We start from the raw sequence: 13,901 nt of genomic DNA on the forward strand, positions 1-13,901 counted from the left end.
AAAGGATGCCTCAACTGTCTCACTCAGGTGGCATCTCCCCATGCCTGGGTCCTGGGCCTGTCTGGAAGCACACTGACTCACAAAAGCCCCGACCTCCTGTAAAATCTGGAAATAGCTCACAGCTGGGCTCAGGCAGGGTCCCCAGCCAGAGCTGGCTCAGAGAGCAGGCGTCCCCCACCGTTCTCTGCAGCCCTGCAGCTCTCTGTGCAGCCAGCACGGGAAGTGAGATGCCCGTTAGCAACCCCGATCAAGGCCTCCTTTTACCTTAAAGAAACTTCCTCGCTTCTCCGGCCCGCGGGAGCCCATGGTCCAAGCTGACATTTCCCGCGGCGAGACTCTACTGCACGCCTGGGACTCCTGAAGGTAGAGACATTTGTAATGGTTAGTCCAGCCTGTAGGAAATTCCTTTCTAAGCCACAGAACACTCACAACAACAGTCCTGCCAAGATCTTTTTCCATCAACAACAGAGTGCCATTTTATTTCCCACCAAAGCCCTTCCATCTCCTTTCAGGCTGATTTCCTGCTACAGACAGCACAGTTCCTAGACTCAGCCCCACCTCGCTGCCCGCTACCCCCCTCCTGCTCCTCCAGCTGACGCCGAAGCCCCCTGGGACTGCGGAAAGCATAATGATTGCTCTGTGTGTTTGCTTGACCTCACGCTCAAGTCCTAAAGGGACAATGTTAGATGTCACTGTAATCTGCTCCAAAGCTCATGGACTTAATGTGGTTGATCACAGAAGGCCAGCGGAAGAGTGAGGGCCTGCATGTCCCAGGAAATCCTGCAGAAATGGGATGAGGTCATTATGAGCTTGGCTGGCCCTCTCCCTCCGGCAAGGTCAACACAAGGGCACTGGGAATAAATCCCTCTATTTTCTCCAAAGAAATCAAAGACTGGGATGAAATCCGGTGTCCCTGTTTTCAGAGATCAGTTTGTGTAAGAAACAGCTCCAGGATAACCGGGGAAGAGGGGAGTGGACTTTGGAACGTGGAGAGGAATTTAAGGGCATGATATGATTCTGAATCATAACTGTGGCTATTTGAGCTTGGAATTTCCCTCACTGGAGCATCAAAACCCAATAATCTTCCCTCCTGGCTGCAACGCCTTCCATGTCCACTTGTAAATAAAACACACACACACACCCACGCAGCTGGCCCCGCCCCGGCCAGCATGCATGGAGAGGATACCTGGGGGAGCATCCCCGAACCATCCTCCTGGACCAGGAGCAATTATGAAACCACCCTCCCGCTCACATAACTTGCACAAGATGTGGCTGGTCCTAACCACAACCAGCCTGGTGGGAGGACGATAAAGGAAACATTAAATGAAAACATGTCTGGGGATCTTAAAAGGGGTTCAGCTGCAGGGGTAGAGCAGGAAGGCACCAAAGCCACAGTAGCCGCTGCCAGTTTGCTGAGGCTCTTTCATTATTAGCTGCGGAACAGAGAGGCAGCAGCACTCAAGGGCATTTCAACAAGTGGAAAAGCATAATGACTTTGCAGAGAACTGCATACGTTAGGAAGCAAGGATCTTTGGAGACAGGCACATTTCTGCCCCAAGATCGGCCCCTCCCTTCACATCCGCAGTGGACTGTGATGACCCGTGGAATTCCATCTCGGAAAATGAGAACGCAGCGCACACCCACCCCTTCCTCTGGGGCCGTCACCTATGTTAGTCATTTCTCCGTGGCTCAGTCCCTTTAAAGGTTCAGAGGTATCTTCCCTGTGATTCTTCTCACTTGGAATCCCATTGGGATGAAGGTTAACCTTCCAAAAGCCTCCTGAGATGACTGGTGAGCTTTCTATTGCGATTCTGCTGACTCTAAGATTCACATTCTCGGGCTCAGCTGCTGAATGCAGCCCCAGCTCCAAGCCCTTTGAAGTTCATCATTTATCAGCGAAGTCCACGGATTGGAGCGACTCCAGAAGGAAAATACGGTGCTGTCTTCAGAACAAGGAGCAGAGCCACAACCACACTGTAACCTTGGGGAACAAATGATTAACTGTTTCAACCCAGAAGCACACAAATAAAAAAGTACACTTCTTGAAACCAAGCCTAATGCCTGTAATTCTTTTTCTTCCAGACGCTTTCTCGGCAAGGAATTGGACATGGCATAGCAGTGAAGGAACGGCTTGGGGAGAGCCAAGCCGTTCATTCCTCATCCAGACCTAAGTCCCTTTGTTTTGTTCAGAAATTTTCCGAGTACAAACCCTTTCTGATGAGCCAGGACAGGGAGGGAATTTTGCCTATAACAATGGAGCAGTCTGGATTCCGCGCATTTACGACGTTAATTAGCTGCCTGAAAACTGCACACGAACACTTCCACCTCAAGTGGTCCTCAAGGAAACATCCAGTTTGGATTCTGTGCGAGACCGGCAGATCCATCACATTTCTTCCAGAGGATGCAGGTTGCATCCCCGCTTCTTCAGAAGGCTGCTCCAGGATAGAGATGAGAGCAGGTGACAAAGACAGGCGGCCAAGGGCCACGGCAGGTCCTTCCCACAGAATGAAATCCAAGTGGACAGAACATCACACATTGTTCTAATTTTAAAAATAAAGTTCTAAAGGGCCCCAAAGAAGTTTGGGTTTCAGGTCTTTCCTGTCGTAGCAATAGTCCTTCCCAAAGCATAGCCTCTGACACCCCAGCTCAACACAGACAGACATTTAATACAATTTATAAGGAGACTTTCTTTCCACTTGTGGTTCCTACCCTTCCCCCCAAAGGGTTAGGTTACACCAGTAGTTTCATCCTAAAACCACCCCAGTAACAGGCTGGACCAAGAAACAGAAAAGGTACCGTAGTTGGAGAGGCTGTAAAATTCCTCCAGACTTACACGGTGGAAGCTTGCTTCTTGCCTGGTTTCCCTGAACGGTGGAGCGGATTCTCGAAAAAGGAGCCTAGCACATCCAGTGGATCTTTCCAGATGCTAGCTGAAAGCTAGCAAAAAAAAAAAAGAGAGAGAGAGAGAGAAAAAAGCCCTAATGGGACTAAAGGACACTGCAAGCACTTTGGAGCTGCCAAGCCTTTTCAATAACAGCACTGAAGGAATGTAAACGAAGCTGGTCGCTGCGGTCCGGCTAAAGGACAAAGGCAGGAAGCGAATATTCCTGACTCTTCCCCCAACACCGGGCTCAGCCACTTTGGAGGGAGGCTCGCAGTGGCTTCCATGTGGCCCCAAGAGCGAGTGCTGAGGTGAAGTCTGTCCTGAGATTTCAGCATCCAGGACTCACTGAGTCGTCCGGCTGGGCGCCAGGCTGCATGGACTGCCGCTGAGCAGGATGGCTCCCGGCCGGCCTTCCAGTCCATTCCGCTGGGAGCGCTGGGGCACCGCCACCTGGCCCTGGGCTGTGGGCTGGCCGACGGGGCTGGAACACCCAGAGCCTGGTTTTCAGTTCACTGAGCCACGGAGCTAAGTCACTGGCAAAATCCCAGCTGTTGCTCGAAATTCCAGCTTGCCAAATCTGGGCAAGATAGGCTACATCTGAGATGGATCTCCTCCTCCTCCCCTGTCCACCCGGATTTATTTAGTCAGCCTATACCCTTCCTATTCCATTCGCTTCAGGTCACAAGTGCAAACCCACGAAGCAACAGCAGTAACACTGACATGGGCAACCAAGACTCCCAAGTCTGATTTAAAAGAGACTCGGCTTGTTCAAGTCACAGGGGTTCTCATCACCTGCTGCTGTGAAAGTCGGCCACAGAAGCTTTCTAATCACTCCGTTCTTCCTTCTTCTTTCTAGCAGTTGAATAAAGCGAGGCAAAGTGGACTTCACTTCTTGGTAAACAAGAGCTCATAATCATTTTACAGCCAAACTGACTGAAGCAAAAGGAAGTGACTCACCCCTGGGGACCTGTCAGGTCGAGGCCAGTGCTGAGACAGGCATGTCACCTTTTTGCCTGGTTCCCTGAGTGGCTCTGAGGATGGCAGGTCCTCCCTCTTTTGAATGCTTTTCATCTTTACTAAGAGGTAAAAGCCAGTGGGGCGGTTGGTTCTGTGTCTGGATCCAGGCAAGATCTCTGAATATTTTCATAATTATCTTTGTATGACCACGGATTTTACAAGTTGAATAGAAAATCTCTATTCCAGCCTCTGCCTTGACAATTCAAGTTATGTAAATTTAAAATTTGTTCTTTGAGCATCTTGTATCACTGCCCAGCACCGATTATCTCTCAATCGTTAAACTTTTTAAAGTATTTTTAAGATCATAAACATTTTTCATTGAAAAGAGAACTAATTTGTGGGAAGTAAGAAATCAGAAGCAAAGAACTGTATTCCCAGGCCCCTTCCTCGATAACTGCTTTTAAATAGAATTAGGAACAATGCTCTCTCTTCGTCTTGACTTTCACAAGAGTAACCAAGGATAATAAAATAATTTTTCTTCTTTTTTTAGGAAGGTGCTCACAGGTGAGACTGTGCATTTCTGCCACTCACAGGATTGGCCTGGAACAAATTCCAGGGGAGGTCCATCCCTTTCGTCCTTGGAAAACGGATGTCTCACAGAGACGCTGAAGAAGCTCTGCCGCTGCCCACGAAGCCCAGGTGTGGATGTCTCCACCAAAGGCAACGAACGTGCCCTGGACACAGGTGGGCATCTCTGCTGTTGGAAGTTCCCCCTTCCCTCCGATGGGAAACCGCCTCTCTTACCTCCCACCCGATGCCCTCATTTTACCCCTCCGGCCATCCAAGAGTTAGCCTCCCGCCTCCTTCTCCTTGTCCCTGCAGGGTGACAGCTTCTCAGGCCTCAGGGCTGCTGCACTCTGCCTGCCTGAAACAGGGCTGAGAAGGGAGGGGGGTGACCCCCAAGGTCATTCTCAGAAGTACGTGTCTTTTAACTTCCTCACTTGAAAAGCACCACATAGTCAGTGGTCACACCCGGCACTCCTGCGCAGAGACCACACGTACAATGAAGAAGCCCCACAAGCCGCATCGGCCCTGAACCCGCAGGACACCACGGAGGGAAGCCACACCCTCCAGGGCTCCCCCAGGTTTACTGTCAACGTGTGAGCACCTGAGTTTAGAGCTTTCCTTCCCAAAGCTCTCTGGCCACGATGGTAAAAGGGTCGACATTGGTGGTTAATTTTAACTGGAGGTTTATAACCTGGCGGCTCTTGGATGGAGTCTACACTGCAGATACAATAGACGAAGTAACACACTTTTTCACAATTTGAATAAACAGTCTCCAGAGACCCCGAGTCAAAAATTCATGTCCCAGTCGTTTATGAGAGGTGACTTCAGGACACACTGGTCGGGCAGAGGGGATGTGACACAGGGGAGGAAGGGCAACAGTACAAAGGGCATCACCAAGCAAGCAATCAGCGTGGGTGACTGGGTTGGGAACTCTGAGAGCCAGTGTAGGCCATGGCTCAGGTAGTCCCAACTGAGGGGTATTTTTCTGACTCCCCCCAGGGGGCCTTGGGTCACCAGCACCTCCAACATACCCCTGGTGCCGGCAAAGGGGGCTCTTGGGGCCGAAGAGAGCCCTTGGGCAAAGCTGGCAGTTGGAAATCAGGCCACCATGCGTGGAAATGCCAAACACCCAAGGGATACGGGAAGGTCTTGACAGTGTCTGCTACACCTGGTGGCTCAAAAAAAATCGGACATTTTGCCTAAAATGTGGGTGTCTAGCTTCTCTGTCACAGTGAGCTGTCATCCCAGCATGGCCATGGCTGGCTGGCTTGGAGGGTTCTCTCTGGCTGGGATGTGAGCTCCTCCAGTTCAGCAGTGCCCACAGGTTTGCTCTCTGTACCCAGACACCCTGCCTGACCTACCACACCCCTCGTAAAGCACCTGCTGTGCCCAGCTCCTGCCTGATGTGCAGAGGGCGGTGATTCTGCCCATTCGGTTCTCTCAGCTGACTGGATGACCCAGCAATGTCATATGACCCAGGCTAGTAATTCACTGGCTGTTCTCAGATGAGGGAGAACCTTCTGAGCTGAGAGTCACAGGGTACGTGCTTACCCATGAAAGCTGGATTGTGAGCCGCATGCCAGCTTAATTGATGAGGAGCAGGTACCCTGAGTGAGCAGATATGAGAAGCCTTTGGACCACGGGGGTGGGGGGGATGGGGGAGGGGAGAGCCTTGAATCTCAGCCTCAGGCTGATGGCTTTGTACTTCCCACCAGGCCTGGCAGTGCCAGGGTCCAGGGCATCTTGTATCCTGACAATAAGGGTCCCCTCTTCTTGAGCAGGTGGATAGATGTATATTCCCTTCTGTCAAATATGCTTTGACCAGAAGAGCTTCAGAAAGATGACCATGAGTTCTCCAAAGCAAGTAGAACTTCAAGCTGTCTATCATCATCTTATCAAATGTTTAATTCAAAGATCTTGGGGGAACCCTCCTACACTGTTGGTAGGAATGTAAATTGGTGCAGCCACTGTGGAGAACAGTAGGGAAGTTCCTTAAAAAACTAAAAATACAGTTACCATACGATCCAGCAATCCCAGGCCTGGGCACATATCCAGAAAAGATGAAAATTCCAATTCAAAAAGACACATGCACCCCTATGTTCATAAGCACTATTTACAATAGCCAAGACATGGAAGCAACCTAAATTTCCATTGACAGATGAATGGATAAAGAAGATGTGGGGTGTGTGTGTGTACACACACACACACACACACACAATGGAATACTACTCGGCCGTAAAAAAGAATAAAATGATGCCATTGGCAGCAACATGGATGGACCTAGAGATTATCATACTAAGTGAAGTAAGCCAGATAAAGACAAGATATCATATGATATCACTTATATGTGGAATCTAAAATATGACACAATGAACTTATTTACAAAATAAATAGACTCACAGACATAGAAAACAAACTTATGGTTACCAAAGGAGGGGGGGAGGGATAAATTAATCCACAGATGATCTGTGGATTAACAGATACACGCTACTATATATAAAACAGATAACCAACAAGGACCGGCTGTACAGCACAGGGAACTATATTCAACATCTTGTAATAACCTAAAATGGAAAAGAATCTGAAGAAGAACATAACTGAATCACCTTGCTGTACACCTAAAACTAACACAACATTGTAAATCAACTATACTTCAAGTAAAAAAGCAAAGATCTTGGAATAAAGCACACACTGATAAAGAAAAAGCTCCATTAAACCAGAACAGAACTTGCAGATGTCGCCGCTGGTGGGGGTTTCCTAGGTGAATAGGAGAGAGGGAGGCCTTTGGACCATCCGAGGGAAGATGCTTCAGTTGGGGGATGAGGAGGATGAGCAAAAGGCACATTTCCCCCTCTTCTATCACGATCCCAAAGGTGTGTGTGGGCTTTGCTGCCTGGGTGTACCTCTTCTCTTTTAAAAAAATTAAGTTTCTGGGACTTCCCCGGCAGTTCAGTGGTTAGGACTCCACGCTTCCATCGCAGGGGGCACGGGCTCCATCTCTGGTTGGGGAACTAAGATCCAGCAAGCTGCGCGGTGAGGTCAAAGAAAAAAAAATTTAAGTTTCTGACTTAAAAGAAATGGAATTGAGTCGGCTTTTCTGATAAGAGTTGTGGACGGTTGTAAAGATGTTTTTACCTTATTTTAATCTGGTCTCTGTGTCTTCAAGGAAGTTTTAACTCAGTGCTTAATAAGCACAAATATTTTCATTGGAATTATACCAATATCGATCATTTTCATGGAGAAAATATTTTCTGGAGCAAACTCCATTAAGCCATCTTAATTGCTTAGTCAATTTCTTATACAGTGCAGACAACTGTTTAAAACTTTCTTCTGTCCTATTTTAATTTTGTACCTTCTTTTCTAACATAAGAAATGAAAGCTATTGAATACTCTGCGTTTTATTCTGAAAGCTTTATAGTTTTAGCTTTTTTTAAAAAAAAATTATATTTTATTTTATTTTATTTTTGGCTGTGTTCGGTCTTTGCTGCTGTACGCAGGCTGTCTCTAGTTGCGGTGAGCGGGGGCTACTCTTCATTGTGGTGCACTGCCTTCTCATTGCGGTGGCTTCTCTTGTTGGGAGCACGGGCTCTAGGTTCGCGGGCTTCAGTAGTTGTGGCACACGGGCTCAGTAGTTGTGGCTCGTGGGCTCTAGAGTGCAGGCTCAGTAGTTGTGGTGCATGGGCTTAGTTGCTCCGCGGCATGTGGGATCTTCCCAGACCAGGGCTTGAACCCACGTCCCCTGCATTGGCAGGTGGATTCTTAACCACTGTGCCACCAGGGAAGCCCCTATAGTTTTAGCTTTAATGCATAGATCTATGATCCATCTCAAATTAATTTTTGTGTATGGTGTAAAGCAAGGGTTTTAAAGTCCTTATTTTTCCATATGGATACTCATTTAATTTTAAATTTATGGAAACTAGTTTTTAGGGAATTCTGTTCCTTGTAAACTTTATATCAGAGCTGTGATTGATGGAACAGAATTTTGTCTTCATGAAATGCTACTGATTAAAGTTCCTGCCCTGTAAGGTGGCTGTGGTTATTCTCATTATTTCTATGAAGTTGTCCCAATTTTCCTGTGTTAAATTTTGAATATATATTTTGCAAGATTATTTGATGCTTCTGTAAAATCTTAGTCAATAACAAACATGACTGTGCAGTTTTAGCTGTTGTCAGGTTTTTTCTACCAGCATAAAATATTTCTCAGACCAAGTATTTTTCACTTTCAAAAATTACAAACAAATGTAACATCAGGTTTGGATCTATCACAAACTATGTTCAGTGCAGCTTTATCTATTTCATTATGAATTGGCTACATTACTGGATATTTTGTATTTCTTAGAAAATCCGTGAGAAGAGTGAAAGTGATTCTCCTCAGGGTCTCTGAGAGTACTCAAGCTATACCCCAGCGAAGGAAATTGGGTCATTTGCAGAGACGTGGATGGACCTAGAGAGTGTCATACAGAGTGAAGTAAGTCTGAAAGAGAAAGCAAATATATAATAATGCATATATGTGGAATCTAGAAAAATGGTATAGATGATCTTATTTGCAAAGCAGAAACAGAGACACAGACTTAGAGAACAAATGTATGGATACCAAGGGGGGAAGGGGTGGGAGGGAGGAATTGGGGGACTGAGATTGACACATATACATTATTGATACTATGTATAAAACAGACAACTGATGGGAACATACTGTATAGCACAGGGAACTCTACCTAATGCACTGTGGTAACCTAAATGGGAGGGAAGTCCAAAAGGGAGGGGATATCTGTATGTGTATGGCTGATTCATTTTGTTGTGCCGTGGAGGCTAATACAACATTGTAAAGCAACCAGACTCCAATAAAAATTAATTTAAAAAAGGAATACCCCAGCAATGGGTTATTATAATTCCAAACTTCATACCCTTTATTCTTTTAATATTTTTTGGTTTGTTTAGTAACAACCTATGTCATTAGCTGACAAAAGAGTAAAGAACATACACCAAGTCCAAACGGCTACAGAAAAATGTCCTCTTTAACAGAGCATATCTCATGTTCAGCGTTCTTACTGAAATGAAATAAAATGAAATAAAACAGTCCCAGGTTAAAAGGTCATGACAACCACCTCTATGAAGGAAAAAAAAAACCGACGTCATCACTATGTAATAAACTAGGGTGGAGAGTGCCTGGAATTTCATGGACTAATTTGCTTCTTTCTCCTTCATTTTGATCCTGCACACGCTGACATCTTTCCAAACTTTCCACTTCATCATTAGAATATTTATCCTCCCCATTAATCAGTGATATGCTGGAAAATGTTTAACAACTGGCTTCCTGGAGAATAAAAGCTCCAAGTTTTAGCATTTGCCTACTTTGTCGGGTAAATCCTCCCATCGGGGCCAATTTCAAGCTACCAACGTGACAGCAGTGGGCTTGTAGAATTCACGAAAATTTAACAATCAGCTCTAGTGAGCAGAGAGAACTGGCTCCAGCTCCCACTGCACCCACTTCACCCATTCTCCACCGCAAGGTCTCTGAAGAGGTTGCTTTTATTTGACTCTTCATACACGGAAGTCATACAAGAGAGCAAAAGTAAGAAACGGGATCTCCAGACTGAAACCAGTGCTTTCTCCATGAAACCACATTATTTGTCCCTAGTAAGACATGAAATATTTCTGGCTATCACCTTCACCACGTTAAATGGTACCATCAGGAACACTGAAGGAAGCCGTATGCTCAGTCTGTTATTTTAGATTTAGAAGGTTCCATGTTTTAAAGGTTGAAGAAGAGAAGAGCTTCGTTTAGCCCACAGACACTGGGGATTCACATGCCTTATTCAGAGTAGTCTCTCCAGTACCTTACACAGTGCCTGGCACGTATGTGCTCAATAAATGTTGGAAAAGTAAGTGCATGAGATTTTACACACACGTCATTGAGGCTGGAAGGGAAGGTTTTAAAGGAATGGTTTCATCCAAGCCGAAGACGATAGGAAGAACACAGCTTCAGGAACGACAAGGCAAGCTCAAATGCCAGGAACATGCATTCCATGCTGTCGACCCACACAACATGCTGGAAGACACGTTCTTTATACCACCTTGAAACACAAGAACATTGGCTTATGGAGCCCATGTGTTCTCCCTGTGACTGGATTTTTCCTGTGGAGTCTGCGATCTGGAAGCCTCTCCTCTCTCTATAACATACAGACCCACTGTTCTCTCTGCATCCTCAGCTCTTTCATTTCTGCACCAACAGAATCCTCAAGAGGTCTCCAGGTGTGTGTCCAAGCTAGCACAGCTTCACTTGAGACCACAAAACAAAAGAAATCCGCAGAAAAGACGCCAAACTCCCAATGAAACATAACTAGCCGAGCAAGTGGGCTTCTCTGTGTGTTTGTGCATGGACTTGCATCATGTGTTATGGGGATTAGACCCTTAAAATTCCCATCCTTGCTCTTAGGAAGCGGGCTGGAGAACAGCTGAGCCTCCTCTGGAGATACCCTCCTTCTAAGCCCGCAGATTCCACGTGGGATGCTAAGCAGAAGCTCACCGTCCAGCACCAAAGTAACGAAATACCACGATACCTTCTGTACAGAGTAAGTGCCCTATTCACATATATTAATACTATCTCACAGCCAGAATCCGTGTTATCAAGGGAGGTGCATATAGGTATAAACAGTTGCTCTCCAAAATAATTTATTATTTTATGTGTCTGCAAAAGAGTCATGGAAACCCACAGAGGTCAGTAAGGTTCTCAGTGATGTCTGCTGCCATCACCAAAAAGGTGGTTTTTGTCTGAAATTGTGCCTCCGAAATTCAGGCGTGTTTAAAAAGTCTGTCTCTCAGCTGGCCAAGGGCACTTGCAGCTTTTGCTGGGAGAGACAAGCACAGACGACTGGGGCGTTTCACAAATCCAGTTTCATGTTACTCGGTTTGGCACAAGCTACAAGTACCAAACAGTTTCTGCAGGCTCTGCAGGCTGTCTTTAAAGCTCAGGGCTTTCCTCTCAATGGTCTACCCCTCCTATCCTCTTGGTCAGGTGTCTGACCCATGCTTAGGGCACGGAGGCCAGACAGGCAGGCACAGTTAGCGTGGAGGCCAAGGGGGCAGGGAGGCAGCTGGATCACCCTTTTCCATCGGGAGTACTGGCGGGTGAGGACACACTCACATCTGAGGAGAGAGCTTTGGGTCATAATGACAGCGTTGGGGTCAGAGTCCTGGAAAAAGAAATCAAAGGCAATGGGGTCAAACGGACTCACGGACGGATGGTCTGAGTGGACAGGGCAGTCAATGTGCCATTGACCTTGTCCGGGCTCTCATGCCTTCAAGGGCATGCTGGGAAGACACCAGTATTTTCAGGGCAAGAGGACAAATGGAGACTCAGATACTTTATGTCTGAATTTTTTAAAGTTATACATCAAGATGACAAGACGTTAACTAAAACGTGTTCTATTCTTCTACCACGACAAATTGAAATTATAAGGACTTGGAAAGCCTGGTTGCAATTTAAAATGTTCAGACTCTTCAGTATTCTGTGTTGATTGTGGGGACACGGGCCATCCTGAACCTACTCCCTGGCTTGTCACCCTTCTTTTCCCTGGAACAGCTTGGTGAACACCCCGGCCTTCCTATCCAAGCCCTGTCCATCTCGCATTCCCTCCCAAACCCGCAGCCTATGGAAATGTACTAACGACGTCTCCAGAAGCAGAGCCAGCCCTCGGGCGGAGGGATGTGGGGGAAGTCTGCACAGGCAGTGCAAGCAGGTGTGGGGCGTGAGGACAGGGATCCCAAGGAACGTGTGTCTGAAGCAAGAGGCATCGGGGGATGCGGGCTCTGGGTCAGCACAGCCTTTGACCCTGTAGACTTCTCCTTCCATGGGGAGGGATGAGGCTAGAGTGGGGCTAAGGACACTACCAGAGGGCAGACTGGGTCATCCTACGGCCCACGAAAGGACGGACACGGGTTCCACCACTGCTTCGGGGCTTCTCCCACCCTCACCTGACCTTCATTTCCAGGTGTGTAAGGCTCAGTCCCAAGTGACCTGAGTTACACCCTTGTGGCACTTGGAGAAAACAGACAAGCTTGGATTCAACAGCCCTAAGGCCTCCTAATCTCTCTCTAGCTTCTAATTCCAGTTCACAATTCCAATTCCAATTCCAATCTAATTCCATTTTACATGTTCTCTCCTTCAAAGCAGTCCAGCTATCGTGCTCCTCCTCTGCCTTCTCTCCTTCCCCAGCTATTCTGAAACACTGTAGCCCCCTCACTATGGGTCTACCACCCTGGGCTCCTCCCCCAATCCTGTCTTCATCCTAAACCAGCTGCCCTTCCCCTCCCAGCATCCTCACTGTCGAGGTCCAAACACTCCCAGTACGCACTGACAAATACCTCTGCCCTGTGTCTGAGATCAAGGCCCTATACGCACACTTGCTTAGGGGTTGGGGATATTCTATGACCCTCTATAATCAGCTTCTATTGACCTCGAGTTACTGTAGATAACAGAACACTGGATAACATGCCTGAGAACCCACCCCGAGCTGCTTATCTTGGTAAAACAAGGCCTCCCTCTCTTTGGGTGGCAGTAACAGGTCCCCAACACAGGGGAAGATTAGAGGTGAATGCTTTTATCTTCCTGAAGGCCTTATCCTCTTGCTTTTCTCCAAAAGGCCGAAAGTGTTTTCGTCAAAGCCGGGAAGATAGTTTACGTCTGCTTCAACGCAGGGCCAAACCATCCTTCTCAGTCGCCTTTGGCTTAACCCAAATCGGTAGGGGGAGGTGTCTGGCTATAACAGAGCTATCGTCCCAACGCTGTCAGGACAGTGACCCAGGTGGTGTGTGGTATTTTGATCTACAGGGGCTTTTACCCATACAGCCTCATCTCACCTGCCTGCTATGGCATCACAGGCTCCTTCATCTACAAACACGAGGCTCCCCTACAGCCGGAAGCTTCTATTTTAACCGAGGCTTCTCCAGGGACCCTGTTCTCAGCGCTGGAGTGCTTCCTTTTCCTTCCTGCTCCCTATTTTTGATTATTTTCTATCCCTCTATGATTTCACTGAGGTGTACAAAGAGAGTGGACAGAAGTCAATCATTCAGCTGGCAGGCTCACGCGTGATTTCTGGATCACAGCTCTTTGTTTTGTCTGCTTCCAATTTAGGAAAAAAAAAAAAAAAAACAAAGCAAAACCAAACCAAAAAGTGTTTGTCGGGTCCTCTTACTCCTCCCCCACCTCCTTTTCTGAACTCAGAAAGATCTGCCTACAAAAAATGACAAAAAGAAGCACTCCTTTTTGGTTTCTGTCTCTGAAACGCTGACTTTCCACTCAGCATTCCTTTCCCCTGAAGTCCGCGCTCCCCTCTCTTAACGACAACACCAGGCTTGAATTCCCACTTCACTGTTCCCATCAATCACCCCCAGTCCTGCGGGGTCTCTTGTCCAAACCTCGGTCATCTTCCTCCCCACTCCCCACATCCACTCAGGCCCTGGACCGAGGCATCCTCAATGTTTTGGGCATCTT

General features: G+C 47.2%; 1 protein-coding gene across 6 annotated transcripts in view; it reads right to left on the bottom strand.

The window, feature by feature from the left end:
- Nucleotides 1-13,901, bottom strand: part of RIN2 (Ras and Rab interactor 2) — a 226,994-nt gene that overhangs the window by 106,656 nt on the left and 106,437 nt on the right. For all 6 annotated transcript variants that reach the window (XR_009703116.1, XR_009703114.1, XR_009703113.1 and 3 more), the window contains exon 3: nucleotides 265-357. Coding sequence is in view for 2 of the 6 variants with exons in the window: in XM_061207950.1 (XP_061063933.1) it covers nucleotides 265-321 (57 nt within the window). In the remaining 4 variants the exon portion in view is untranslated. The remainder of the gene's footprint in view (nucleotides 1-264; nucleotides 358-13,901) is intronic.

The sequence above is a fragment of the Eubalaena glacialis genome, chromosome 13 (assembly GCF_028564815.1).
Source record: "Eubalaena glacialis isolate mEubGla1 chromosome 13, mEubGla1.1.hap2.+ XY, whole genome shotgun sequence".
Taxonomy (NCBI): Eukaryota; Metazoa; Chordata; class Mammalia; order Artiodactyla; family Balaenidae; genus Eubalaena; species Eubalaena glacialis.